The 3,187-nt window shown below is 36.1% G+C and overlaps 1 protein-coding gene across 1 annotated transcript; it reads left to right on the plus strand.

The window, feature by feature from the left end:
* The first annotated feature begins 476 nt into the window (after positions 1-476).
* Positions 477-1,439, plus strand: LOC121505814 (calcitonin gene-related peptide 2). Its single transcript, XM_041781365.1, has 3 exons — positions 477-556; positions 1,026-1,166; positions 1,265-1,439. The coding sequence occupies exons 1-3, from the start codon at positions 477-479 to the stop codon at positions 1,437-1,439; spliced, it is 396 nt and encodes a 131-aa protein (XP_041637299.1).
* Positions 1,440-3,187: the final 1,748 nt, after the last annotated feature.

Here is a 3,187-nt window from a genome sequence, read left to right on the forward strand (position 1 = left end):
TTATCATTTTTTTATATATATAAAATTGTTATAATATACAATAATATTATAAATTTTATTATTATCACTATCATACAATAATATTTAAAATAATAACAATAATAATAATAATAAGAAGAATGACAATACTACTACTACTACTAATTACAATAATAATAATATTAATAATTATTATTGTATGACAATTATAAATACAAAATATGATAAAACAAAAATAAAATAACAGTAGAATAATAATAACAATAACAATATTTATTATTATTATTGTATTTTACATATATATTTTATTTTCTACAAAAATAATATTAATGATAATTATTATTATTACTATACTTGTATTTTTTAATTTTGTTTTATCATCATTATTTTTATATATAATTGTTACACAATAATAATAATTATTAGTATTATTATTATATAATTTATTCTAATTATTATCATTGTGTCTGTGTTGATCCAGATAATCCTTCATCACCATGTATCAGCTGAGGGTCTCTGTGCTTCTCCTCGTTCTGCTTGTGTTGCTGCGCTGTGTCACCGCCGCCCCAGGCCACAGGTAAAAACAGACAAAGACAGAAACGGCATTAGCTTCTGTATGAGAATAGGATGACTGTGGATGATGTAATAAAATGTGAAACAGGGTAAATTCATTGCTCTTTGACTATGTGCAGAGTTTAGACTGTGGCAGCAGTCAGCTTCCACTAACATGAAACATGTCTGATGAGATTCCTTTAGAGATGACTGTAGTTTAAGAGGCAGATAACCACAGAAGTCTGACCTGAAGTCAGCAGAGAAGAGGATGAAATGGTGCCATCAGAGCACATCTAATGTTCTGTGTGAGGAGCAGCAGGACTCCCATAACTCCAAAGGTGGAAGCCAAGCATGCTCATCTCTGGGAAGGTGCTTCACTGTTCACTTCACTGGGAGCAGAGTGGCCACTTTTTCTTCTCACTCATGGAACCAGTAGATTCTGAAGGAGGTATCATCAGCTGCTAGTGTTTGGCCTTTTCTCCTCTGTGATTCAGGTACTTCAGCCCCAGCTCATCCAGCGAGCAGGAGAGTGCTTTTCCAGACAGCGATGGCTGGCTAACTGCGGGGATTATTTCCAACCCTTTCCTTGACCTTATAGGTACAAGGCCACAGAGAGGGCCCACATCTACGAATGGGTAACTGCATTTACAGAAAACAACCATTCTAGATCAAAAACATCCCATTTACTAGTGATACTGACTCCCAGTGTCCTGTTTTTCTCTCGTCCTTGCAGCCATCACATAGAGAAGAGGAAGTGTAACACAGCCACCTGTGTGACCCAGAGGCTAGCAGACTTCCTGGTCCGGTCCAGTAACACTATTGGGACTGTCTATGCACCAACCAATGTGGGATCTGCCACCTACGGCAAGAGGGACGTGCTGCAGCCTCCCAGATACCTGCCTCTTTAGTTCTGACTGAGGAGGCTCCACCAGCACCCCAGAGCTCTGATGATATAAGTAGACTTCTTGTGTAACAGTGGCTGTGGCAACATTTATGTGAGGATGAAGCTGAGGGTAATGATGAAGAACAGAATTCCCATTTTCATTTGATTTATTTAACAAAAACAGTGCCTTTGATTTAAACATCATTTATGGCTTAGTGTGTTTGTGTTGTGGCTCTTTAATGCTGTTGGCATCTATGGCAAATATAATAAAAACAAAGTGACTGTAAAAAATAAAACACGCAAGGCCCTGTGAACAAATGTCTTTGGATTTTTGATAATAAAGTTCTGTATTCACATTTTGAATGATCTCCATGTGTTTTAAGCCCACAGTTGTTATTAAGACAGCTGTATGCTGGAGTCTGCCGGCTGTTAGTTTCTACTACGTTTGTTAAAATGATCGTAAATATTAAACTCCATTAACCAGCCTCAAGCCTGCTCTCACACAAACTATAAGAGTTATGATCATATTTCAGAGCTCATGTGTCTCAAAGAACGATTTGACTCCCTAAAAAAATAGCTTTTTAAAGGAATATATGGGAGAATATTGTAGCTTTTTGTCCTGAAGAATACTGTAAGTCAAACTATGAAATATGGTAATATTAAAGGTCACATATTGGACCCCTTTATGACAAGTTTATATCGGTCTCAGAGGTCCCCAAGACATGCCTGTGAAGTTTGTTCCTGAAAAAAACACACCAGGATTGGACTGGAAACCCCCTCTGTTTCAGCCCTGCTCAGAACAAGCTGTTTCTGTGTCTGTGGCTTTAAATGTTACTGAGCTGTCTGACTCCGCCCCTGGTCACGCCCCTCTCAGGAAATGGATTGTGGCTTCATGGATGTGGCTCCCCTGACCCTCCCCTCAGCTGGCAGCTGAGGAGGGTGGAGCTTTCTTCCAAGCAGGGAGGGCCAACTGAACCTAGGGGCGGGGCTAAACCCCCACATGACATCATGAGGGTAAAATCAGAGAACGGCTTGTTTCAGCACACATTTTCTGACAGGTGGAGAAAGAGAGGGGGATGGATTTTTTTGGTTCTTGGGGGGATTGTGGACATGCCAGGGGCACATATTTTGTTAGAAAGCCTGAAAATGTGTTGTCTGAATAATATGTGACCTTTAACATCATAAAGTATACATTTATTTAAAGATCCTACACTCAAAAAACTGATTCTAGGCCTTAGTCATGGTTAAGCTTCATTTTGGGGTAAAGTTTGAGCAAATTTAATCAAATCAAATATTATGTAATCATTTAAATGTAAATATGCTTAATATAAACTCAATTAAAAAAGAGTAAACTTAACATAGGTTTTTTTTACTAAATTATAACTAAATGACATCTAAAAATGTTACTCAATAATAAAAACTAAACTAGGTCTGCAGATTTCCTGCAGTATAAAAATGTAAATTTAACCTCGATGATTTATAATAACTCTGTTGAGTCATAAAAATTAGAAAAGGAAACAGTAAAAATAAATTAATAAAAAGTCAGAAATGTGGGAAAGAAATTAGTGTTTTCTTTATATTTTCAATTTTGCATCTCACAGTTATGACTAAAAGTTATGGTTTAGACTTTTTTATTTCATATTTTAACCTTTTCATCTCATAACTGACTTTTATCTTTTATTTTTACCTTTTAGATTCATAATTTCAAATTCTTATTTACACCTCTTAAAATCATTATTTTGACTTTTATCTTACGTTGTGACCTTTTTCAAC

Source organism: Cheilinus undulatus, linkage group 23 (assembly GCF_018320785.1).
Source record: "Cheilinus undulatus linkage group 23, ASM1832078v1, whole genome shotgun sequence".
Classification (NCBI taxonomy): Eukaryota; Metazoa; Chordata; class Actinopteri; order Labriformes; family Labridae; genus Cheilinus; species Cheilinus undulatus.